Below are 24,984 nucleotides of genomic sequence, written 5' to 3'. Positions count from 1 at the left end.
TATCTTCTATCAATATTTTCATACTGACTCCTCTTCTGAACTTGCTGCTTGCATGCCTCCCCCCCTCCCGCAGCCCCACTGCACTCGACTTTCTACTCTTGCTCATCCCTATACTGTCCAAACCCCTTATGCAAGAGTTAACCAGCATCTTCACTTTTTCATCCCTCACACTGGTAAACTCTGGAACAGCCTACCTTTGTCTGCATTTCCTCCTGCTTTGACTTGACCTCCTTCAAGAAGAGTGTATCAAGACACCTCTCTACCCGAAATTGACCTCTCTTTTGGCCACTCTTTACTTTTTTCTATTATGGGAGCGGTGAGTAGCCCTTGAGCCGTCTCCTTTGTTGTAAAAAAAAAGAAGAAATTTAAATGCATCCATACACTTTTCCTGGCACACTAGATAGAGTTATTACCCTGCAACTATTACAGTCACCTTTGCTTCCTTTCTCTCTGTACAGCAGCATAACAATAGCCTTTCTCAAGTCCTCTTGCACCTCACCCATTTACTGGTGTATATTTACACTCCCATGCATACTTTACTCTCCCTATCTTTCCTGTCATCCACGCAATCCTCGAACCACACCACCCATTCCCATCCATTCCTGCCCTCACTTGTGGGGAAGCCAATAATGCACTTTTTTCTCTCCTTCTTCCCCCCTCTACCCCTGCCCATACTACTCCCCCCTCCATGCCCTCCCACAGCCTCTCCCTGCCATCACTCCCACACACCACATCCTTTCCAATGTTTCTCTCACTCAAAACATCAATCTTTCCTTTTGGAATTCGTTTATCATCTCCTTTCTTTTCTCTTCCTTAGTCATTCTATTCACATTCATGCAAGCCACCCTAAGGAGCTCCTCCCTCCTCCTCCTCTTCCCAGGGACAGATGTTAAACATGTCTAATTAAAAAATATAATTGCCATTTGGATAAAAAGTTTAATAAAATTTCAATGATTTGCACAATAACTAAACCATTTATTTAAGAAATATAGGGCCTTGACGATATTTTCCAGTCCCAAAAGTACATGTATATGAAAATAGTACCTAGTACCAGAATGCATAATTTTTACTCATGAAGGATTGGTATAAAAAGGATGATTGAGAGCATTAATCAAGCTTTCATATTTTTGTTAAGTACGTGATGAGGATGGAATTAAGCCTGAAAGAGGCCCCCCCAAACCCCCTCACAAAGTAGCCCGCCAAGGCCCGTCCTCTCATCCACCCCGTCACCAGCCCTCACCTCATGGCAGGCATAACAGAGGACCGTCACCAGTGGAACCCAGCCCCCGCATGAGGGGATCATCCTACCGGGAACCACCACCTCCAGAGTTCAGGTGCTTATATGCTAATGTATTTCTCTCTTCTCATTTTAAATATTATGGTTTATAAGAGGACTAAGTCATGTCCCTTTATTTAAATATAACAATGAATGAAAGATGTAATTGGACAGCTTGCCTTGCTAAGGATGGTAATATCAACAACTAATTTTTTGATGCACTTTCTTGATCACTCTCATTGGGGGTTGTTACATTTAAAAAAAGTCAACCAAAAACAGATATTTCTGTAAAACTGGACTAGTTGTGGATTTATGTCAGCTTCAAGGGTAAATGTGATAGATAATAGTTCAGATGATTTTAGTAAGAAACCTGACTAACCATATCATTATTTTTTAAGTATAACAGGTATGATATTCTCATTTTTTTAATTGGGAAATTGTTTGTGTGAAGTAGCTCAAAACTTTATATTCTCATGATCCTGTACAATGATAATTTAGTAATTATTTGCCCTCATTGTCCATACATATTAGCAAGTTAATTATTTTCTTCACCTCCAAATCCATGTAATTGATGGAAGATAGTAATTAGGGATTTAATTCTTTTGAAACCTCTTGTATCAACACTTTTTCATTTGCTTTAAATCAGTAAATGATAGTCTTCCACTCAGGAAAACAGCAACTTGCACAGCTCATTACGTCTGAAGTGAAATAAACCAAAACTTTCCCCAGGAACAATAATGATCACTATGGAAGAAGAGATGGCTATGACCGAGATCCAGATAATTACTATAATGATTACTACAGGAAAGAGCCAATGCCTTACAGACCTCCTTATGATGAAGGTAACTGACAAATGTGTGGATTTATGTTAATGAATTAGTACAGGGGTTTTATTGGGTTAGTTTAAGGTAAGTTTAGGATATCTTCAGACACATGATATCCAGCAACTTATGGTATAAATCAACAAAGAATGACATCAATGTTGTATAGAAAGTCTCATTAGTAAGGAAGCATATATGAATTTTCTGAGTCAAAACCTATAGTAATTGTTTTGGGTTTTGTTAGGTTAAGTTTAGGGTATCTTCAAAGACATGATGGCCAACAACTTATTGCATAAATTAACAAAATGGCTTCACATTGTTGTTTAGAAAGTCTCATTAGTTAGGAAGCATATATGAATATTCTGAGTCAAGACTTATAGTAACTGTTTGGGGTTTTGATAGGTTAGGTTAAGTTTAGGATATCTTCAAACACATGATAGCCAGCATCTTATGTTATAAATCAACAAAGAATGACCTCAATTTGTTGTATAGAAAGTCTCATTAGTAAGGAAGCATATATGAATTTTCGGAGTCCAGACCTAGAGTAACTGTTTGGGGTTTTGTTAGATTAGGTTAGGGTTTAGAGTATCTTCAAAGACATGATTGCCAGCACCTTATGGTATAAATTAACCCTCTTGCCGTAAGTTTCCATTAACCCCTTCACTCTGGTGACGCCAACGTCAGTGTCCGGCGGCGTTGGATTTTGGACCCCGCGTTATTTCAAAAATGCATAAAACAAACTCGCGTAAATTGAGAGTTACCTGTAGTGGGAACCATGCCTTAAGCCGCGTCCACACTAGGCCTCACGAGGTGCCTCATGAGGCGACTCGTGTATGCCCCTGGACTCACAAAAACAATAGAATATGGACGGGCATGAGGCCGCTGCTGGCAACGGACATGTTTCCGGTTCTAGGAAGAGCCTAGAAATGCACTTTGCCACGTACCAATGATAACGTAGTGCACATATTACGTCCTATAAATCGCTAGGTGACTGGATATTGAAGAGATATCACAAATTCTTCTCATCTCACGGGGAGAAGCCACCATTAGCTCGTGACGTCATCATGTTGAAGCGGAGTACAGCAGACGACAGTACTAGTGTTGTGTCCATTGTTTTTTTCATCTGCTATGGCCACTCCAGCTCCACACTGCGCCCAACAGGTATGTTATAGGTGCTTACAGAGCACCTTAAGAGTGTTGGAAATATGCTATATTATTAAAATGGGAGTGAAATCAACCGATTTGCCTCTGCTCTACAGAAAATAGTTGAATTCACGATTAAAAGTTAGTCCGAGGGGAAACTGTAGAGAATAATCAAGGTTGAATTTATATTAGTATTTTGGAAATTTACCTTGCCTAGCCTAGAGAAAACAATGGCTCTGGAACATCAGAGAGAGAGAATCAACGTCTAAAGATGAATAAGAAGAAAACGAATGCAGACCAATATTCTATAATCAGAGGACATGTCAGTAGAGAGAATAGTTGACTTCATGATGAAAAGTTAGTCTGAGGGGAAACTAAAAAAAATACTGTAGGATTCACTAGCACAGACAGAAATATCTTACGTGGTGTACTTTAGTTCATATATATATATATATATATATATATATATATATATATATATATATATATATATATATATATATATATATATATATATATATATATATATATATATATATATATATATATATACTCTTGCACATTGCACAAATCACCAACGACTGCGGGTTACGTCTCCAGGCAATGCTAGCCACTAGAAACACACCACAACATGAAATCTCGGAGTAACACAAAGTTGGCAGCCTGCTGACTGCATCGTGACGTCACAACCAATCAGCACCCGTTTCCAGGTCACGTGATTTTTCCTCAACTTTAATCCATATTTTATACCACATTTACTATTTTACATGAAGAAAAAATAGCACCATAGCTGAATTTAGGGCCAATTTTATCCATACAGACAGAATTTGAAATAAATATGTTGACCAGAAACATGTCCATTCTGGCGAGAGGTATTTTTGGGGCAGGAGGCGTGAATGTGGCAACATCAGCTGCGTGCTGCTCTCAGATCAAAGCTGAAAACATTGAGGACAACGTTGTGTGAACTCGGGGCAACGCTCATATGATGATTGATATTCTGAAACAGCACCCCTGCATCTGGCAGGTGAAAAATAAACATTACAAGAATAACAATGACTGGCAAGGTGGTGCAAGAGTGGCCTCGTGTGGACACAGCTTTCGAGTCGATAGATTACGTCACTATAGTAACATATAGCCTAGTCATATTCACATACATGAATTACTCGTTAGAAGGTAAAGCCTTAGATTATATAAAAATGCGTTAGTCCCTCACCAGGTACAGCGGTTAGTCGGTTTAACTGGGTTAATTAATGGAGTGAGCGCCAAGTAAATAAAGCGACTTTGCGCCTGTGCGTTTCGTTCACGATACCTTATCATTATTAAATAAATCAACGATCAATAATTATCGCTTAATATTATAAATAAATACACTTATTGAAGAAACTATTTTGCAACTTGTATAAAAAATAATTGTAAGAAGTGATTAGTAAGGTTTCAAAATGTCTGCAGTCAGTTGTTGCCATGACAACGTTAACCACAATTTTTTTGATGTGATCAGTGATCGGAAGTTAGTTTGTGAAGTTCCGATCTCCACAGTCCGATTACCTTTTACAAAGATGATCCAATCTTTGCATTCCGATCGCCAATTGCTGTTCCGATCAGATCGGACGATCGGATTGATGATCGGAAGTGCCCAGCTCTGGTTTAGGGTATCTTCAAACACATGATAGCCAGCACCTTATGGTATAAATCAACAAAGACTGACCTCACTTTGTTGTATAGAAAGTCTCATTAGTAATGAAACATATATGAATTTTTTGAGTCGAGACCTATAATAACTGTTTGGGGTTTTATTAAGTTAGGTTAGGTTAAGTTTAGGGTATCTTCAAACACATGATAGTCAGCACCTTATGGTATAAATCAACAAAGACTGACCTCACTTTGTTGTATAGAAAGTCTCATTAGTAATGAAACATATATGAATTTTCTGAGTCAAAACCTATAATAACTGTTTGGGGTTTTGTTAAGTTAGGTTAGGTTAAGTTTAGGGTATCTTCAAACACATGATAGTCAGCACCTTATGGTATAAATCAACAAAGACTGACCTCACTTTGTTGTATAGAAAGTCTCATTAGTAATGAAACATATATGAATTTTCTGAGTCGAGACCTATAATAACTGTTTGGGGTTTTGTTAAGTTTTTAAGGTTAAGTTTAGGGTATCTTCAAACACATGATAGTCAGCACCTTATGGCATAAATCAACAAAGAATGACCTCACTTTATTGTATAGAAAGTCTCATTAGTAATGAAACATATATGAATTTTCTGAGTCGAGACCTATAATAACTGTTTGGGGTTTTGTTAAGTTAGGTTAGGTTAAGTTTAGGGTATCTTCAAACACATGATAGTCAGCACCTTATGGTATAAATCAACAAAGACTGACCTCACTTTGTTGTATAGAAACTCTTTAGTAAGGAAACATGAATTTTCTGAGTCAAGACCCCATTTAGGAGGTTAGATATGAGGCGTCTAGTGCTCAAGGGGCGAACAAGCCATTTACCTAGTTTTGAGCTACAAGCCTTCGAAGTCAAGCATAGCAAAAACATAATGAAAAACACGCATAGCAATATCATCATACATCAATAGAAAGCTTTCAGCTAGACAAATTCAATGGAATCAGAGTGTGTGAAATTGTGTTATTTAAAAAAAAAAAAAAAAAAAAACGTAAGGGTATTTTTTTATTAATTCATGTTTATCTGATATAATCCAAACTCAGAAAATTACAAGAACATGATGTAACTTACAGCCAGTTTAAATTACAAAACAAAATTTCCATATTTAGGTGTTTTATGAGTGTTTTACTTGTGCTCTTCACCCTTAGAGCCCTGATACAGCTAACTTCATACACTCTGCAGACAGGCAAAAACACACTACTCTCACCACCCTTCTACTGGGCCATAGAGACTGAGTTCCCATTTTCACCTTCACAGAGGGTTGCATAGTGCTTCCATCTAGCGGAAACCGGGGAAAATTCAAAATCTGCCATGTTGGCGTGTTCACCTCTCGAGCTCAAGGCGCCTCATATACGAGTATATAACTTGTATTTTAGTGCCTCTTAGGACAGAGTGAATATTCCATTTGAATTTTAACTGTGGTGGGCTGCAGTTCAGTTTGGGTTGTTGTGGAACAATCTAGGTTACACTAATCGCTGCCATATGGGTGTAAATATTTCACTGCTATTTTCACACTTGTTTTGATCTCGGCACTGTTTTGAATTTGAAGGCTAGTAGAAGACATATAACAGGTAGTATTTCAATGTATACCAGAATGAAGGAATGTTGATACAAATTATGTTATAGAATCATTCCACTTCTTCAGACATACCCCACTGTATATCTGTCAAAAATATGGAAATTGGTCAGATTATTTGATAAAATTTGGTTTTTAGTTTCAGAATTTCCCTATGAGAGGAGAAGCCCACATGGACCAAGGGACTTCAGGCATTCTCCTGGTCCAGATAGGAGGTAAGGTTCCTTGTTGTGAAACCTTTAAAAATGTAATTGTTTTTTTATTAACCCTCCTGTGCCAAGTGCCATCACAGTGATATGAGCCACTCAGAATAGAAAGGGTGAACTTGCCACTAAAAGAAAACTGGATTTTAGGTACCACCATATCCACATTAGTTCGTAAATGTTAAGATCGACCTTTTGTCTCTTTGCTAGTGAAAAGAGCAGGTGAAAAAAGTATCAGACTACCCTGGTCCTGCCATGGTATAACACGTTTGTTTAGAAGTAAAGTTTTCTTAAACTTTGTTTGTCAAGTTCACTCTTTCTTTTCACACTGCCTCATAAGTACATCTCGCCTGGGGTGATATAGCATTTATCTTTAATTTTTTGGCTTTTTTACAAGGATATATATCTAAAATGCAAGCATTTGTGATAAATTTTTATGGTCATGCAATTAGAAGAACTAACTTTCAACTTCAAATCCTCTGTATAGCATATATGATGTATATTTTGTTTCAGTGCTGTTTCATTGGATTGGGAATGAACAAATGCTACAGTTTACTAAAAAGAAAACTAAAATAATGTTCGGATTTGGCCTTCACTGGTAGCCTGGCAACATATTCTCCCAGGTCTTTCTCTGCCTCTGTGGTGGATAGTGGAGTGTTTCCCATGTGGTATTGGTACACTGGATATCCCCTCCCAAGGTGCAGGACTTTACATTTTTCTTCATTGTAACAGCCACTTTTTGTTCCACTCCCGTAGCTTGGTGATGTCTTCTTGTAGGAAATCTGCAGTCAAGGAGTTAACTAATTAGTGATACATGCTTTAGTTACCCATTAAACTGATTCATTTTATTTAGTTTTCCCCACACTTTAAATTTTGCAGTAATTTATTTTAATCCTATTGATTATCTTTTTAATGGGTAACTAAGAGACGTGTTGCACAGACATTATTTTCATTTTCTTTTTAAGTAAACTGTAGCATTTGTTCTTTCCCAATCTAATGAAATAGCAGTTTGAAACAAAATACATATCTGTTTACAATATAGAGGATGTAGCAGTCAAATTATGGAAAAAAGTGTTGTTTTGTCTTTCGTGTGACATGGAGACTGGTAATGATTTTTTTTTTCCATAAATTAATGAAAAGCCAGTAGTTAGGGCATTGAAAAATTCAACAAATTCATAATGTATTTTTTTCTCATGTTCTATTGCCACTCAGTGAGCGGTGAGGCCGAAATTTTCATTTAAATACCTCGGCTGTGGGAATCTGAAGACTCCAAGATTTGCACGGAGAGTTAACCAATCCAATTATGTTAGAGATCAGTGGTTCTTCTTACCCACCTTAGACTCAAGGGCCAACAAGATTGAGATGACCACTAACTGTGCATCTTACTTACATTTACTTTACCTCCCCACCTATTTGGTTATATTGTAGTGTGTACAAAAAAAAGTACAGGGAGAAAACTGAACACTTTGAAAATTGCAGAGACATTAGGGACCAGTATTCTCGTGAGCGTTACAGTCCTTACAACCCCCGTGAGGCCCCACCACCTCCAGTAATCAGTGGCCCAGATAGACTGGGACCAGGAAACCATTCACAGTTTGATACTTCACCAGCACTCTTTGCTGGGATCTCTGATGGCTCCTGCAGTGAAATTCTGAAGAGACTGGTGAGTAATTCACGTTGTGTTGTGCTATTGTATTATGCACAGAAGAGCACTTATGTGGTAATGTTGAAGACGATTAGAAAGGTAATTAACCAATAGGATTAAAATAAATTACTGCAAAATTTAAAGTGTGGGGAAAACTAAAGCTGCTAATGGGATTGCAGCCAAAACTGTTATAGAGAAAAGTTGTAGTTGACTTATTTTATCGGATTGTGTGAAATGCCACATGACTGGAATTTTGCTGCAGCAGTAATTTATGGAGACATTAAAATGGAAATACTAGTTTGTTTTGTGTACCAGGGAAAGAATATGGGAAGATTTTTATGGTGAACTTGTAGAAATTGCCTGATGCCAGTTACTCCTTCAAAGAAAGAGGGGACATGGAAGATAAGTTTGAGTCCCTTGGAAGGTTTCATTATCTTGCACCATTTTCAGGCTGTTTGCAGAGTTAAAAATGTCGAAGACACTGCCCTTGCTACAAATGTTGCCACTTTCCTTCTGTCATCATTGACAGAGTACTACAGCAGGACTGGCCCATCCAGTGTTGTGCAAGTGAGTGAAAATGCCTTTCTATACCATTCCTAGTTACCTAATAGGTTGAACATTAACCTATTAGGTAACTAGGAACAAGTACTTTGCCATATGAGTAATCATCATCATCATTTTGTTTAACGTCCGTTTTCACTCTTCCTGAGCGGTTGGACACTTTATGGCTCTCCTCCATTCTACTCTGTCTTCTGCCTGACGTTCATCCAATCCCATCAATGTCAAGTCAAGTCACCTTCTCCACGTTTTCCTAGGTCTACCCACTGGTCTCCTTTCATCTACTCCCAGCACTGTATCCTCACCTGCTCTCTTTACATATCTAAACCATTGGAGTCTCTCCCTTCTGAGCACTGTTTCCAGGTCCTCTACTCCACATCTGCTAGCTACATCTGCATTGGAAGCCCTATCTTGCCACCTGATCTCCGCCATATACCTCAGCATTCTGCAATCACTTGCTGTCAATACCTCCAACAATTTTCTAGTTAGGGCCCATGTTTCTGCTCCATACATCATCACTGATCTAATACACACTTGATACACCCCTGCTCTGCTCTTTAGAGGGATGCTACAATTCACGAGCAGACTAGACACCTTCCTCCACTCCAATGCAAGATGGCGCCACTGTAAACACTTGCCTGCGCCACAACGGGCAGGGGCCGACCATCAGGCCCCCTCAAGAAAGCCTACCAGCACTATAGGCGAATAAAATAAAAAAAATAAATAAATAAATAAAAAATGCTGCCATTCTCACTCTCACTGTCCTCTCCACTCCTGCCTCACAGTCCAGAATATCTCCCAAATACAGTCGTCCCTCAAATAGTACGGTTTTGGTTTTATAAGGATTGTCTTGGAAGAATTTTTTTTAGGATTTTTTAATTTCCCGCTCGTCGCACCAAGTGGCCATGGCGTGAGTGGCAACACTGTTCTACTAAAACACCTGCTGAAAGCACGCCAAAGCATTTGAGAAAGGTGTTCACCTTGCAGAAGTATTCAGATTTAGGAGAAGTTACATTTTGGGACGAGTTACATTGCGGTAGGGAGAGCATACCTCATGAATGAGAGCAGTGTTCGCTGTATCTATCATAGTGTAAAAGAAATTCTTGCCGCAGTAACTGCCAGTGCTGCAAGAGTAGAGATAAAGGCCATCCTTTTACTAAGCCTCGCCGTTGCTATGGTAATGGCATCTTACTCATAGCAAAATGGTGTATGCTGATCTTCCTGCCAGTGCGTTTGAGAAAGTGAGAGAGCAAGCCGGGACGTCTCAGGCGCCCAAATCACCCCTGGCGATGTTTAACATGCATTACTAGCTGTCCTGGCTGATGATCTCCTTAAAACAGAAGATGAAAAGGAAGCTCCAGTGGTTATGGTGGTAGAGAGAGGTGAAATGCAATGTAAACACTAAACACTTATATGTGTTTATTTGGGCCGCCATGTTTGCTGATAACATCATCACAGCATGAAGGCACTCCACTTCTCAAAGCTGGGAGCCAGTGGATGTGCTAAGTTGGCAACTCGTGCTGCTGCGTCACGCGTTTGAGAGCACTCGGGATGTTCCGAGAGCTCCCATTCCCTCTCTCAAATGCAGCCCAGGGAGTGTTTCTATGGGGAGCACTAATTTTATATGGATTTTCAAATAGTACGGGGGTCCTGGGTCCCTAACCCCCGTACTATTTGAGGGACGACTGTATAGTGTTATTATACTTTGGTGATTATACCAAATAAAATGGTTGATTGAATGGTAAATATATAGGTATAATTGCGTACATAGCATGAGTGATAGGGTTGGCATCCCTGCGTGGCCCGTGTTTCCACCTCTCTCCACGCACTCAGCCGGGAGTCCACATGTGCCCACCACTATCACTTCTCTGCCCCTCGCTACCATCCCATCAAGCAAGGAGCCATTAGAAAAGGTATAGAGCTCCATAGAGCTATAGCAAAAGACTACCTGCTTGAGTTAATCAAGCACCTGGTGTGTTGACACAGCAAGGGTTAAAAATCATGATACAACCCTAAAGTCTTGAACAACATTTTTAATCATTTATTAAAATACTTTTGCTGATTCATATTAGATCAAATACATTTTATTATAATTCCTGGATCATTTACTACTATATTATTGAGAGAAATGGAAGATTGACGCATAAAATATGCGAGGGGGCTGATGAAGATGTGCCTCTCGACCCCTTGCCAGATTCTAACAATTTCGCCCTTCAACACCTTTCCTTCCTCTCCGGAAAGAGCCCCTCAAGTATTATGGTAGGAGAAAGTGACCGAAAAGCTTCTACAGTTGAAGAGGTTACCTTATGGTATGGCCTTAACCCTTCACAATGGATTGTGTATCATATGGTCGTCAATTAATGCTAACAAAGCCGTAAAATAATATGAAACCCATAGCTCTGGCGTCTGATGCCTTAGCAGCAGTAGCAAACTCAAATTTTGTAACTATGAAGCATAATTTTTGTTTTGTACACAGTTAGAGGTGAATCTCTTTGGTCTATACAACTCACAGAAATTACATTACTGAAAATATTTGTAGGCATAGATGGAAGGCAGTTGATTTTGCTTTTTTTTTTGTGTGTGTGTGTGTGTGTGTGTGTGTGTGTGTGTGTGTGTGTGCGCGTCATCCTATAGCGCTGTTAGGCTTTTCTGAGGGGCCTGGATGGTAGTCAGCCCCAGTCCGTCATGGCGCAGGCAAGTGTTTAATAGTGACGCCATCTTTTATTGGCTCATGCTGTCCCCCAGAGCTCATTCTTGATTCACTTGGACGGTTTCCTTTAGAGTTTGGGTTGATGGGTGGTCTTCAGGACAGCATGTGGGTAGTCTTAAGCCACTCAGCGGTGACTGAAAAATCCCAGGTGGTATCAGCGGATTCGAACCCGCGTCGTCCATCACGCAGTGAATGCAGGGCCCACATGCTAACAACTAAGCCTCCACCTACCCATAACATTGTTATTTGATATTAATGCAGTGCTGGTAAAATTTTATGTGATGAGAGTGCAATGCTTCATGACTTGAGGATAATGCAAACTCCCTATGAAGAAACTAAATATTTGGAAGGCCTATGGAAATGTGATAAAGAAATTGGAGTGTATATGCAATAATTTTTTATTTATTTGTTAATTTTAACTTCTGGAATATTTGCAGGTATTAGAAGAGATGAATGCCAAAATGAACATAATGAAGGACTTGCTCAAGCTCACCTCTCGTCGCTAATAAAATTCAAGAGGCTCCTTTCTTCACTGAACACACGTACTGCTTGACTAAGGTAAAATGTATGTGTGTATGCAAAGTTTTGGTGACAGGGATAGAGTGAATACAAGAGTTGTGTATTCAAATACAAATATGAATACTTCAAATTCAAACGAATATGAACTTGAATACACTGAGATGGTTTTAATTATGATACAAATATGACTACTTCTTGAAAGTATTCATGAATACACTCATGAATATTTTTTTTGAAAAATTCCTTCTTGACATAACCGGGTATAGCACTGTTCTAAAGTTATGCAACAGTAAAATGAGCTCATGAACCTGTACTATACACGACCATTACATGTCTGCCCAGGAGGCTGGAGATGTAAGGAACAACAGGTGATATTTCTGATAATAAATTTTGAAGTATTCTTCAGATTATTCACAAAATATAAATACTTTAAAATTGTATTCAAATACGAGTGAGAATACTTTGATTTCTATCAATAATTATTTGAATATGGATATACCCAAATACGGTATTCAAAAGTATTCAAATAGGAATACCGAATACGAATACTCCATCCCTGGTTGGTAAAAGAAAATCCAAGGTCATTGGCATAAGATATACAAATTTTATTGGGAAGATAACCTCAGTGCACTCTTACACTTCAAAATCATCAATATTCTTGACTAATCATATGGTACCATAAAACCAGCCTTAGGGTCACTAAAGAATCAGTCACAAGATTTTCTCCAAAGCCACATTTCCTGCTGCCTTTACTTTGCCAGGTTTTCTTGTAAATATTCAGCAGTTTTCAAAGCACCATAGTAATGTGGAACATTTGACTATCATTGTGAATAGCAACAAGAATTATTTGCTAAAAGTTCATTTGACTGTTCTACTTGTCTTGAAATCTCAATTTTCAGAATTCTTGAAGGTATAATCTGAAAAGTGTAACTATCTAAATTCAGGAAATTGCTATCTGAAAAAAAAGAATGCATGAAGTTTTATACAAAAATAACTGAATTCAACAATTTTTTGAATGCAGACAATTAGTTCCATTTTTTTATAACTTTATTGTTCGTATATATTTTTTGCATAGATTCAGACAGTAATGAAAACAGAACAGTTTGATCTCCATGGTTCCTTTCATTTTACATAGATTTCACTCTTTGTACTGACTTTGGAAGCCCATTATGTTACCCATACCAACAGAACCTGATATGTGTACATAAATAGTACATGATAATTATATTATTGTCTGTATCAACATGACTAAAATTATACATAAAAAAAGGTAAGTTTATGCATCTAGAGTAATAAATAGACTACCCATATTAATGTTTGATATTAATCTTTATGTATTTGCACACTTGTGATTAGGGGCACCATCCAATACTTTAAGTAATTCTGCAGTGATGGTGTGAGCTGGTTTGCTGCTGTGTGGATTAACAAACTTTCACTGTATATGTATTACCTACATATTGGCCTATAATCTAAGGAAAAATGTGCACAATTTGGTCAGAATGTAAATGAGGATCTTTGAGGTTTGGTGTGCATTATTCTCTTTATTGGTAGCTATTTTCTGCCACTTCAAATTATTAGAAGTAATAAGCTTGATCAAGTTCTTTATGCACAACAATTTTATAAAGATCACATCTTCACTATGTGATGTCTCAGCAAGTCTTGGTGACAACTGGAAAAATGTGGAATGGTATGCATGCTACCGTCTAGCACTGATGTTGCCCTTGAGCCGCATCCTTTGATGTAAAAAATAATAATAATAATAGTAATAATAATAATAATAATAATAATAAATAAATAAATGTGATTTTAGTTTTAGAAACTGGGAATTCTTCAAGGCAACTTTTTATTACTTTTTTGTTTGATAATATAGTTAATTATGTATTTCAAATGTGCTTATAATTACTTCATGGAGTAAGTTCGTTTATTGCAATGTACTAGTGAAAAAGTCCTTAATATTACAGTTTAATAACTCAAGTAGTTATCTTTTCTTTCTTATCTTGTGTAAATAACATATAGTAGATGAAAAAATTTATTATATACCTCTTGTTAGCTTGTCATGCTAGTGGTCTTTGTTGCCCAAATACCAAGTACAGCTGTCCCTTAACATTTGCAGGAGTTACACTCATTGAGAATGAGGCCAGGAACATAGTGGAGATCAAGCAACATGACGCAACACAAGTGACAGTGTAAATTAGCCTGACCATCTACAATGGAGCGACGTGACTGTTTACGATAACTTGCAGTCAGAAACAACCAAAAGTAAATGTTGATGCCTGATATTCTGAGGTGATTGACAAGACCACACGAGCTTACTTTACTGCTGATTGATGTAGGGCAATGTGAGTGGCATGATGTGCATCTAAGGTGTTGGTATTGCATAGTTTCAAGTTTTAGGACAACTGGTTTTGTGAAGAGTGTAAAATATGTAGGATGAGCACCAGCTTTAGTCAACAACTTTTAGGACACATTAAAAAAATACAATGCACATGTATTGGACTTAGCGCTGTGCATTTTGCTATATTTTCTCTTTCTTTCTCTCTGACACCCGTTTCTCTTGCCCCTTTTATAAAATGTGGGGAAAGGGAAGGGAAGAGAAGCAAGCAAGGAAACTACATCACCAGGTGGAATAGGGCAATGGGGGAGTGTGAATCCATTGAGGCATAAGGGAGGGAGGAAGGAAAAACTGAGAAAAAGATGAGCACCAGGAGAAGTGTCAACCATACACCCATGAACACACAGTTCTTGCTTGGTGAGTTTGCTCTTTGCAATGCAATATATTGACTATATTCTTGCAAATTAGAAAAACTACCTGCACTGTGCACTGAAGAAAGTTGTCTTTGAAATGCATTCAAGCCCTTAATCATGATAAAGAAGTGTTTGTATAATTGTCCCATCTAGGGGAAGACATTCACAAAAATTATCTCACATTGTGAGGCAATAAATCCTAAATAAAGTGTCCATCCCTAGCTTTAACAGGATTGACTTACTACAAAGGTGTAACTTAGATCTATACATAAATATCATCAGGAAAATTATGCCACACTAGATCATTATGCAAAAGTTGGCCTGATGGCTGGGTTACTTTGGCAACATAAATATATTTGACTTGGAACTGATAACTTTAATTCATTTTTATCTTGCATTACTGACAGGTATGCAGATGAACAGTTGGCTTAATTTCCCTTATACCATTTATAAATTTGCTTTTATTCTACTGTGCACAAATGGCAATTTTAGTTTCATTGCTCCTGATCATGATGACTGCACTTACATACTATTAACATCTATCAGTGGTTAGTAATTTCAGTAATTTCTGTAACCAGCAGTGTGTAGGATTACAATATATTAGTGTTTCGTGCCGGCAATCACGCTCGTTAAGTTGTAAGATTGAACAGGCAATAGCACAGGTATTCAGGAATGTGTTGGGGCCGCTGTGTGGACGTATCATAACCTCAGCACAATAAATCAATCTTGGCAGTCAACACTGGATCCTTCCTTTCAACCCAAGGAGCTTGTAGTATTATATATATTTTACCTGTGTATATGATACTCAGACTGGACGAGGGGTAGGACTACACAGGCAGCAGCACTGCTGCCTTAGCACAGACAAGACAAAAATAATTTAATGCAACAAATGACTTTAAACATTTACAGAATGCCAACCATAACTCACATGACATCCACCAGTTACTGCTTACAGTGGCTAAATTGTTTGTTATGACCAGCCTTGAGCTGGAAAGCTACAAAGCTTGGCAGTTTGGTAGTAATACCCCAAACTATGACTGTCTGACATGAAATTTTGAAGTTAGGTTGGACTGACGATAGTTATTTGTACACTAAAACATCTGCTACTACACTGCCATGCAGGTTTTCCTTAACCCGTATAGCCCCACGCTATTTTGAGCTTTCATACACGGGAGATTTGAGTGCGGGTGGAGCTCACAGCGAGCGTTTAGCACCACCAGCAAATATGCCTAATGCTCACTGCGAGCGTTTAGCAATGAAAGAGTTAAAGTTAACTTTGAAAATCATTATTGGACTAATTAACTAATTAACATTTAACTTCTGTTAACTCAAGTTTGCTAACCCAAATATTTCATAACTAAATTTTTAAAAGTTTCCCTTTGTTAGGGTTGGATGTGAGTAGTAAGAAAGGCAACCATTGACCACATGTTTGTTTTAATTGAATTTCTGAACATCTATGGTTGTTACCAGTTCTTTAGAGTATCTAAAGCATGATTTAATGTTTCATTTATCACACTTGAAATTTTGGACTTCAGAACATATTGATAAGTATCCAATAAGTGAGATGTGAATTTCTATACAGGACTTGCAGTGACATCACAGTCATGAATTAAGTAGTTTTTCTTAATTTGGCACACTAACATTTATGCAGCCATAGAATCAAGTAGCTTTTTAGAAACTCAATTTCACTTCGTTACTGCTAGCCTGCATAACATAAGGAATATGACCATAGATGCCAAGAGAGATGATCCTATTGATTTTTTTTTATGAATCTGGTTCTTATTTGTATACAAGAATGTAGTTTTCACATAAAAAAAACTGACTGCCATCAATATAAAAATTTCTTCTTGCTCCTGAATTCTCTTATTTTTAGTTAAAAGAATGCAGTGTGCTTAAGAGGCAATGCTGCAATGAAAATAACTATACTGTATAAACATGACATACTGTGATACCATTAGCAAGTTCTCTCTCCATACACACACACACACACACACACACGGTACTGCAAGCTCTGTGCTCTTCCGTAGGGGAACAGCTGGCTGTCTCGAGAGAGACCCGCAGCAGACCAAGAGGTGAATTACACACACACACACGCACATATGGACACACTCGGCGCTCACAATATAAGGACATACCCGTTCGTTTGATTCAATGGATACTTTGCACCACTTCCAGAAAAGCCTAGTGTAGTATAGAAGGCATGGGCTGCTTAAGTAAGTCCTGTCTCTGAATTAAGGGAAAACCAATTGTGAAATTCAGAAATAGTGAATCAGCAAGAAGTAAATAATGGCTGAGGCATCATTTGCTATGCTGGGTTCTCTATTCAGTAGCTTGTGGCTGATGAAGTTGCCTACTCTAGAATAATGCTGTGACTAAGGAGAACAGTCAGAGGATAAGGTGAAGCTCAAAGTGAGAGGAATGCATGAAGAGGTAAGCAGCTCTAAGGAGACAATTGAAAAATGCTAGAGAGGATGAAGGAAATGGAGAAGAAACAGGCCAAGTGGGAGTGAGAAAACCCACCAACATCTGACCAGCAACATCCTTACTTACTTGGCTAGGAGCCAGGGATCCAACTTAAGAGAATGGACTATAGATCTAGAGGACTTAACATCTGAAGAAAGATAAAGAGAAATGCAATTGTTAACATTGGAGGAAGTAAGGGAGGTAACCTAATTGCATCATACAAAGTTATTATAATGTAATTAGGTTACCTCTTCTCTTACTATCTGATTCCTCAAGGTCCTCAAGGCATGAGTTTATATTAAAAACTCATGAATGATCTTGATGAATCAGATAATAAAGGCTTGTTTTTGAAAAGAGGAAGTGAAGACAGAGTTAAGAGGTCATAAAAAAACTTGAGAAAGGGAATGTGTCTTAACAACACAAAATAGTTTTCCCTATAGATTTATAAATACCTGGAATAAATTTAAAGAAGTGGTAGAGGCAAAGAGTGTGCAGAATTTTAAGGAAAAACTGGACAGATATAGATATACAGCCAGGACCACATGGGTGTACCTCAGGCCCTGCACACTACAACTAGGAAAAGACACACATGTGTATGCACAAGATCAAACTAATATCAAGGGAAAAGCTTCCCCCAAAAATGGTATGCAAATCAAAAACTGGATTCAAAGCAAGTGCTGCTGCCCACTTGATCTTAAATTTATATCGCTTTACATCAGAGCACCTGCAAAATAAAAAGTATTTAAATTTAGTAAACTTTTCCCATAGTGATGCTCAGTTAGTCATGCAGCCAACTTATTTGATAACCGCATCATTATACTCAGTGATTTGCCATCTAAACAAAACTAAAATGTAATTTTAGTAATGACAAAAAATTCCTCAATATATCATTATTGATTTAAAAACAAGGTTTGAAAATCTTTAAGATGCTATGAGATTTTCCTTACCTTTCCAAAAGTGAATGGTTCATTTACGAGTTGCATACAACCACCACGGGTCTTGGGCCTGTGGCGGACTGCAGAAGTGGGTCTAGACTCTCTGGGTCCTCTCCATGCCTGCTGACCCCACCCATGGCCCCATCTTCCCTATGATGGTTGAGTGTGCTAGTGGCACTTGAATCTGAAAGGACAAAAATGCAAAAATAATTACTTTATATATATATATATATATATATATATATATATATATATATATATATATATATATATATATATATATATATATATATATATATATATATATATATATATATATATATATATATATATATATATGAGCTGTGACAGTGAAAATGTAAAGCCCATGAGTCAGGGTTTAGATCAGTCAATACACCCTCTAGGCATAGAGGTGGTGGCTGAGTGGTTAGCGTGATAGTGTCACATCCAGGATGACACGGGTTTGCACCCCGCCCGGTGCCACAAGCTGGGATTTTTCAGTCATCACCGAGTGGCCTAAGACTGCTCACATGCTGTTCAGAAGACCACCTGTCAACCTGGACTCTAAGATTCTCCTTCTGAAGGAAGGGTCATTGATGAGCTCCAGGGGGGCAGCATGAGCCAAGCAAAATGGTAGAACTATAAACACTTGCCTGCGCCACAATGGGCTGGGGGTGACCATCAGGCCCCACTAAGAAAGGCTACCGGCAACTTAGGCAGAAATGAAAAAAAAAAGTAAAAATTATTTCCCAGGTCATTTTAGCAAGAAGACTCATTTGGTCTTGTCTATGTGATCAATTACTTACCACCTGTACTCATAACTGCCTTGGTTCAAATCCAAGCTTTCCAAATTTGTAAATATATTTACAGCTTATTGACCAAGTGGCTCTGAAAATAAAGCTTGACTCTTTAAACCAAGGGTTGCAAACTGCTAGATATTTGTTAACCTTTAGATTACGGCGATCGTACATATAAGTGCGCTACCACACACCCCACCTGTATGGGGATCATATATATAATCATCACACACTATGCTCCCTATGTTTCAAATATACCGCCAGTTCTTGACTCAGAAGAATGGTGGAGGCATCTGGCATCCGTACACACTCTCATTTGTCTCCAGCGCGCAGCCTACCGAAGGCCACAGATCATTTTCCACTTTTGTTCAGAATACATCTGTCATGTCTCGTGACGCGTCAAGCAGTTCCTCTGCTCCGGGCGGAAGTAGAGCACGGGCAAATTAAAGTGACAGTGACTTTGATGATTGCTATGGTAGTGACACTGACAGAGGAGGGAGGGGCAAGTAGGTAGGTGGGGAGAGAGAGAGAGAGAGTGTGTGTGTGTGTGTGTGTGGGGGGGGTACTTCCACGCGACGCATCACGGCCACAAGAAAATGCACAATATTTTCGGCTGTCATAACTTTTTTATTATTATTTGGAGAGAAGTTTTATTACACCACCATATATACTCGATAAATATACAATTACTGGAAAGAAGAAAGACACCATTTCCACCTCTTTTAAATGCCAAAATTTTCCCTGTGCAGAGCATCCAGAGATATATATCGCCACCCGTACTCTAAGGGTTAAAAAGAGTTACTCGTCACAACAAAACTAGGATACACATGACTTCTTAAATTTCAGAGAAAATAAGTAAATACGATGTAAAAAAAAAGCTTTAACAATGGCAAATGGTGACGTAGCCACAGAGTCTACCACAAATATTTAAATTTTAACTACCCTCCTACAGATTCTATCCCTCTCTCTGTACTTTTATCTCCAGTTTCTTATCCGGCCAATCTGTCTCTTCTGTGGTGGATAGTCACTGTTCTTCCCCCAAACTTAGCAACAGTGGTGTCCTATCTCCCACTCTCTTTCTGTTGTTCATTAATGATCTTTCCAAAACAAACTGTCCTATCCACTTGTAGGCCAATGACTCTACTCTGCATTATTTGACATTTTTTCAGAAAACCCTCCAAACAGGAATTACAAGACTAGGCTGGAGGATGTAGAACGATTAATTTCAGATTTTGCAATAATTTCTGAATGAGGCAGAAGGAACTTGGTGTCCCTCAATGCCTCAAAAACTAAATTTCTCCACCTGTCAAATCAACACAATCTTCCAAACACCCATCCCCTATTCTCTGATGACATTTAGCTGTCACCTTCTTTTTCCTACACTAAACATCTTCAGTCGAAGATCCCGAAATCTTGACTGAAAACCTCATATCTCCTCTCTTGCTAAATCAGCTTCCTCGAGGTTGGCCATTCTGTATCATCTCCACCAGTTATTTTCCCCCTCCCACATGCTTTCCATATACAAGGGCCTTGTTCGCCCTGGTATGGAGTATGCATTTCATGCGAGGGGAAGGGGCTCCACACACATGGCTCTCTTGGACAGAGTAGAGTCTGAGGCTCTTTGTCTCATCAACTCCCCTCCTCTTACTGACAGTCTTCTATCTCTTAAATTCCACTGCATTGTTGCATCTCTTTCTATTTGCTATCAATATGGTGACTGCTTCTCTAACTTGCTAACTGTGTGCCTCCCCCTTCCTGCAGTCCTTATGCACTCTACTTTCTACTCTAGCTCATCCCTATACTACCCTAATCCCTTTGCAAAAGTTAACCAGTATCTTCATTCTTTCATCCCTTTCACTGGTAAAATCTGGAACAGCCTTCCTTTGTCTGTATTTCCTACTGCCTACGATGACTTCTTTCAAGAGGAGAGTGTCAAGACACCTCTCCATCCGAAATTCATTTCTCTTTTGGCCACTATCTATACTTTCATATATAGGAGCAATGATTTGCAGGCTTTTTATCTCATTTATTATATATATATATATATATATATATATATATATATATATATATATATATATATATATATATATATATATATATATATATATATATATATATACAGTGAGACCTCTCTAAAAACACCTTCCAAAATAACTTTTTGATAATAACGGGTACATCTTGGATAGCGCTTTTTTGCCACCATCTTGATGATCAAGTCATCAGACTTTAACATAGATTACTGATGCTGCCATCCCATCATTTTCATTTAGATTTTCTTGTTGAACCTCTCCTAAGGGTTCTTTTTTACCTGAATTATTGGAAATTGTTGACTGCTCCTATGTGTTCCTTATTATCCTTATCCTCTTGCAAAGAATTAGATGAGGGAAATAAAAAATGCACGTTCAGTCATGTCTGCTGTCAAGGGAAGGCTGAGGATTGAGGGGATGAATTGTGGACAGATTAACCTGGGAGGCACATGACATAAATCCCCACTACAAGTTCAAATTAAGCCTGCAAAAGGCAGACCAGGAAAAATTTGTCACCCATCCTTTGCCTGACAGCTGGAAAAACCTATCACCTGTCCTTTACCGGTTAACCCACAGAGCATGAGAACTGATCTAAAAGTTACATGGCTGCGACTAGGAGACAAAAGGTTACATGGCTGCGACTAGGAGACAAAAGGTTACATGGCTGTGACTAGGAGACAAAAGGTTACATGGCTGTGACTAGGAGACAAAAGGTTACATGGCTGTGACAAGGAGACAAAAGGTTACATGGCTATGACTACGAGACAAAAGGTTACATGGCTGCAACTTGGAGACAAAGAGAATCGTATACCAAGCATTGTTTTACCCACAGGGTAAGCATAGCATTGAGTGTTATCCTGATAGTTCACAGCACTAATCTACATATGACCATTCTTGCAGTGTGACCCTCATGTACTGTACATTTTTGGTACTATTCAGTGCCTTGTTTACAAGTGGGTCAGGAGTCACAGACAACACTTGATGCATTGTATTATTGTCTTTTATCCTTGGTTGTGCCTAAGTCACCCACTAGGTCAGTAAACCCTTGCTCTTACGTACGTCACTATAATGAATTTCAGTTTTAACAAAGTTTGGGCCAGTCTGGTATATGCAGGGCTCTACCTAACAAGTTCAATAAGTGTGGATTTCGATTCAGGGGTGCGACAGTCGAACATGTTTTGTACACCCACGTTGGTCGGCGGCAGTGAACACAAAGCTTACCGGGTGATGTATGTCTAGTAAGTCTAGTTTTGTCTAAACGACTGTAAACCTGCACTCGTCGCTCCATGTGCTTTACCTTTCTTCTAATATAAGGAACAAGCTTATTAATATATGGAAATGATCAGAAATAGTAAACTTTTGGCAAGTATATACAGTTAATTACAAACGAAAATTTTGGATCCCACAAATATAACTGATTTTTGGACATAATGTCACCCCCCTCCCCAAAGTGGTTTGTTGAAGTGAGAGTTTACTGTAGTTCTCATGCTCTGTGGTTTGAAGTGGCATGTGTGCTGAAGTGTGATAGTTTCACCACTATAACCAGTAGTAGTTTGACAGGTTTGATGAAGTATTGATGGAAGTAGGTGAGCCAAGCAAGAAGGCCCAGTTTGGGGATGGTGTGACCCTGGACCTGGAACAACCATCAGTGTATAACCCACCCAGCTGTTTAACCTCTCTTTTGGGCTGTTCGATAAATGGGTACCTCGAGAAGGTAAGCTGATAACTTGGATGTCACGCCTGTCCGGTGTCCCAGGAAAATGGGTTCACTCTCAGACTGCAGGCTCTACAGCAAATGAAACAGAGATAAGCACTGAACGAGGCCATGCGTGGCGTTAGCGTTTGTCCCCAATTTTACCTTTATTACAAATGTACCATCCACCTGTGCCACTACCAGACTGTTCCTCCAGAATATCAAAAACTACAGATTTTTTGAAATAAAAATTGGTATGATGGTTTATAGATATGTGACCCAATAGTACTCCCTTTATATCTTTGATAATGCAAATTAACTGCTTATAGCTTATGTTGAGATAAAAAATAAAGATGACTCAGCAAACTAAAACATGTTAATCCTACAGCAGCATAGGTGATCCATAATCATAAGAGTCAGTTGTGATGCAAGAGTATTATTATTCATAAAAGTCTGTTCATTTCATCAGCTTCAAAACAGACAAATAATTAGATACTATTTATTATCTTAATTTATCATGTGAGTTTTACTACTTCATTTCTGGGATGGTAATGTTTAGAATGTATAATCAGAAATTATCGAAAACTTGGATTATCTCCCTTCCCTGTCATGTTATCTTTAGTTTATGAACACTCCAGGGTACAGCAAACAACATGTCAAAAGGATTTCTTTTAGCAACACAGCCTCGTGCTGATGCACCAGAATCAAAGAATGTATGACCTTGTCTTCTGGTACTGGATGATATGATCCAGTAAAACTATGCTTTGAAAGGAGTGAGTGCATTTGAAGCTTATTTATCTGCATGTGATTATCACAAAGCAGCATACAATATGTTATATGATTTTGTCACTGGCATTACAATACTCTTTCCTCCTGCAAGTAGAAGCCCAGCATTGTGAGAGGCAAGATGGTGAGGAGTAGCTTGCCAGAGATAGTGGTTTAATGGTATGTCCCAGTAGAGTGAAGTAAACTAGAGCCTGAGTAGATAGGCATGTAGTTCTAACAGCCAGACAGCCAGACACAATGAAAGTCCCCATATTTATAAATTCATCAAATTTCTATAATATACAGTTAAATGCAAGAGGGTAGCCTTTGTGTTATTAAAGGTGCTGCACTGCCCCAAATGTCAACAGTGCAGTGAGCCTCCTATTAATGTCATTTCATTTAATGTTTTATTATAATGATGAGAAAAAAATACAAATTATTGTGAAGTAAAAATTCATAACGTGAACAATAATCATACAAATACAGTCACACCTTAGCATTTGCAGATTTAACATCCACAATTTTAAATATTCACAGGGTAGCCCGTGGGTATAAATAAATTAAAAGATTTGGATGTTAATGGGTAAGAAAATGAAGAATGCAGAAGAGATGGATTTTATGGACATTCACTTGCCAAGATGAATTACCGATGCTTACACTTTACTGCTCATTGTTCCTCTGCTTGAGTATTGCTGTCAGTTGTGGCATCATTGGAAACTGAGTGAATCAAAAGCGCTGGAAGGCATGCAAAGAACTTGTACGAGTAAAATATCCTCAGCAAGAATTTACAGGTATTGGAATCGCTTGCAGAAATCACAGCTGTTTCTCTCGAGAGAAGATAGGAAATGTATACTATTATAATTCATACAGTGACTAGCATTTTCCAACTAAAAATTTCAAGTCAATAGGATAGAAACAGTCCCGAGTCTTACAACTAATGATTAAAGCCACAGAACCAGTAAAAAAAAATTCCCATTGGCAGAGAGGAATGAGTGGGAAAGTTGTGTCAAGATGGCCCGGAGACGTCATGCAGGGAATTGCGCAGGAAGGGTAGGCACCTGCTCCCTGAGTTCAATTGGCTTGTTGGTCATATGACATTGTACAACGTTACATAATAGAGCTAACAAACCTTGCCAAGGTGGCACCTAATGCTCTACCAAGTCAGACAGAGGGAGGGGGTGAATGAATGTAAACAAAACAAACGACATAGTTATAAGTGTGGCCAGTGTTACCTCATCTTCATCTATCTATATCTCCTGTCTCCATCTCTCCCTGTTCTGGCACTCCCTTTCAGCACACTCAATCCTTTTACTTCCAACTCTTTCTCTCCAATACTCGTTCACCCTATTAATCCACTTCACAGGTGGTCTTCCCCTGATACCCCCTCCCTCAATCCTTCCCTCGTACAGTCTCTTCACAAATTCATTTTTC

The 24,984-nt window shown here is 38.4% G+C and overlaps 2 protein-coding genes and 1 long non-coding RNA gene across 17 annotated transcripts in view; 1 reads left to right on the top strand and 2 right to left on the bottom strand.

Annotated features, from left to right (window-relative positions):
• The window catches only part of LOC127007443 (uncharacterized), a 39,820-nt gene extending 24,213 nt beyond the window's left edge, over nucleotides 1–15,607 (top strand). For 4 of the 5 annotated variants that reach the window (XM_050878483.1, XM_050878484.1, XM_050878480.1 and 1 more), the window contains 7 exons: nucleotides 1,136–1,334; nucleotides 2,006–2,118; nucleotides 6,630–6,705; nucleotides 8,173–8,356; nucleotides 8,789–8,905; nucleotides 12,044–12,164; nucleotides 14,239–15,607. In XM_050878483.1, the coding sequence (XP_050734440.1) occupies nucleotides 1,136–1,334; nucleotides 2,006–2,118; nucleotides 6,630–6,705; nucleotides 8,173–8,356; nucleotides 8,789–8,905; nucleotides 12,044–12,112 (758 nt within the window). In that variant the 3' untranslated portion in view covers nucleotides 12,113–12,164; nucleotides 14,239–15,607. Of the gene's footprint in view, nucleotides 1–1,135; nucleotides 1,335–2,005; nucleotides 2,119–6,629; nucleotides 6,706–8,172; nucleotides 8,357–8,788; nucleotides 8,906–12,043; nucleotides 12,172–14,238 lie in introns of all 5 variants that reach the window. The other variant, XM_050878481.1, reaches the window with a different exon arrangement.
• LOC127007444 (uncharacterized) lies at nucleotides 3,797–6,623 on the bottom strand. Its single transcript, XR_007760255.1, has 3 exons — nucleotides 5,519–6,623; nucleotides 5,180–5,349; nucleotides 3,797–5,009 (listed from the first exon to the last, which is right to left on the bottom strand). It is a non-coding gene; the product is annotated as an uncharacterized LOC127007444 (long non-coding RNA).
• LOC127007442 (sodium-independent sulfate anion transporter-like) overlaps nucleotides 7,284–24,984 on the bottom strand; it is an 85,747-nt gene continuing 68,046 nt past the window's right edge. For 9 of the 11 annotated variants that reach the window (XM_050878472.1, XM_050878470.1, XM_050878464.1 and 6 more), the window contains 2 exons: nucleotides 18,281–18,452; nucleotides 12,707–18,057 (listed from right to left, as the gene is read on the bottom strand). In XM_050878472.1, coding sequence (XP_050734429.1) covers nucleotides 18,304–18,452 — 149 coding nt within the window. In that variant the 3' untranslated portion in view covers nucleotides 12,707–18,057; nucleotides 18,281–18,303. Of the gene's footprint in view, nucleotides 7,476–12,706; nucleotides 18,058–18,280; nucleotides 18,453–24,984 lie in introns of those variants that run through there. The other 2 variants (XM_050878469.1, XM_050878468.1) reach the window with 2 other exon arrangements.

The sequence above is a fragment of the Eriocheir sinensis genome, chromosome 35, assembly GCF_024679095.1.
Source record: "Eriocheir sinensis breed Jianghai 21 chromosome 35, ASM2467909v1, whole genome shotgun sequence".
In the NCBI taxonomy this organism is placed as follows: domain Eukaryota; kingdom Metazoa; phylum Arthropoda; class Malacostraca; order Decapoda; family Varunidae; genus Eriocheir; species Eriocheir sinensis.
Note: the sequence above shows the minus strand (reverse complement) of the source record. Positions and strands in the feature narration are given on the sequence as shown.